We start from the raw sequence: 1,456 nt of genomic DNA, 5'->3' as shown, positions 1-1,456 counted from the left end.
ATACTGGTATTGTCACAGCCCTAATAACATCTGAAGATTGAAAAACGCTCCTTCATTTGAATCATGTGACATTGACTGGAGAGAATGTTGTGGTCATACCTAACATCGCTGAGGTCTAAGACATTGTTCTTCTGAAGGATCTCCATCCCTATCTCCACCATCTTCTCTACTGATCACACACACAGCAGGATAATCAGTTAGATACACACACACACACACACACACACACACACACACACACACACACACACACACACACACACACACACCTTTAAAGTTGCATACCTAATGACACATGCTCTTTACTGAGTGATTTACAGTTTCCAACATGTCTCGTGGGCACAACCAGGTAATGATGGGGAGCTCCAGGCTTGATGTCCCTGAAGCAAGAGACCTCCTCGTCCTGTCAAGCAACACGAAGTCAAACACATGGGGTGGTCACTCGCTGGTTCAACTAGGACGTCCATCACAATCAGCAATGTTTTCAGTTTGTAAGCTAACCTGCCTAAAAACTATTTTTGAGATCAATAATCTATATTGTTTCCAGATAGCTATGGAGTATGATTATGGAACAAAGGGGATAACGGATTAGCTAAAATGACCTGTCGTTAACTGTCAGTGGTCATCATTGTCGCCGTTTATCTGACAGCTAACATAGCTAGCTAACGTTAGTTAACGTAACGTTAGCCTAGCTAGCTAGTTTGTTTAGTGTCAATAATTCACTCATACTTACAACATGAAGAATCTCCGTGCCCATCTCATTGTTGACAACCTTGCAGAATATGCATTTCTTTTCGTAACCTTCGCCTTGACCTACGTTTATTTTAGAAATATCAACATATTCAGGTTCTGGCCCCTCGTTGGTTGCCATATCTATTGGACGTCATTAGTTACCACAGCCACAAAGTCATAAACCCCACCTATTTCTACAATGTATTTTCTTAAAATGTGATTTTAAACCTAACCTTAACTCTAACCTTAACCACCCTGCTAACCTTATGCCTAGACAATTTTAACTTTGTGGCTGTGGTAATTAGTGGAAACCATATTGTCGGTGAGACTGGGACCTATCATCAACGAAGGAATACAAGTGGATCAAGCAGTTATCGTTGGTGAGTCGAAGGGAAAAGCAAACATTTACCCAACTTGGCAGTACGCACTAATGACCACCTGAAGGCGGAAGTGAAACACGTCCCTCACTGAATCAGTCTAGATAAAATATTTACATTTTAGTCATTTAACAGATATGCTTTTCTATTTTCTGCCACATCTTCAACATGTATAAGTTAATGCATTGGTTATATTACATTGTTGTTTTTGCCTAAATTATTTAAAGATGGGATTTTTTAATCCATTTTCGTGTTCTGCAGCAGCCAGACCTAGGAAAAGGACGATACAGATTAACTTGATTTTTTTCTGATCATAGCCTATACTTTAGTTGATCTAACTCCTCCTT

General features: G+C 39.8%; 1 protein-coding gene across 3 annotated transcripts in view; it reads right to left on the bottom strand.

The window, feature by feature from the left end:
* The window catches only part of hint3 (histidine triad nucleotide binding protein 3), a 15,110-nt gene extending 14,165 nt beyond the window's left edge, over positions 1-945 (bottom strand). Inside the window, exons 1-3 of one of the 3 annotated variants that reach the window (XM_023988817.2) lie at positions 734-945; positions 319-403; positions 100-169 (exon numbers count right to left, since the gene is read on the bottom strand). In XM_023988817.2, coding sequence (XP_023844585.1) covers positions 100-169; positions 319-403; positions 734-871 — 293 coding nt within the window. In that variant the 5' untranslated portion in view covers positions 872-945. Of the gene's footprint in view, positions 1-99; positions 170-285; positions 404-733 lie in introns of all 3 variants that reach the window. The other 2 variants (XM_023988816.2, XM_023988815.3) reach the window with 2 other exon arrangements.
* Positions 946-1,456: the final 511 nt, after the last annotated feature.

Source organism: Salvelinus sp. IW2-2015, linkage group LG6.1 (assembly GCF_002910315.2).
Source record: "Salvelinus sp. IW2-2015 linkage group LG6.1, ASM291031v2, whole genome shotgun sequence".
Taxonomy (NCBI): Eukaryota; Metazoa; Chordata; class Actinopteri; order Salmoniformes; family Salmonidae; genus Salvelinus; species Salvelinus sp. IW2-2015.
Note: the sequence above shows the minus strand (reverse complement) of the source record. Positions and strands in the feature narration are given on the sequence as shown.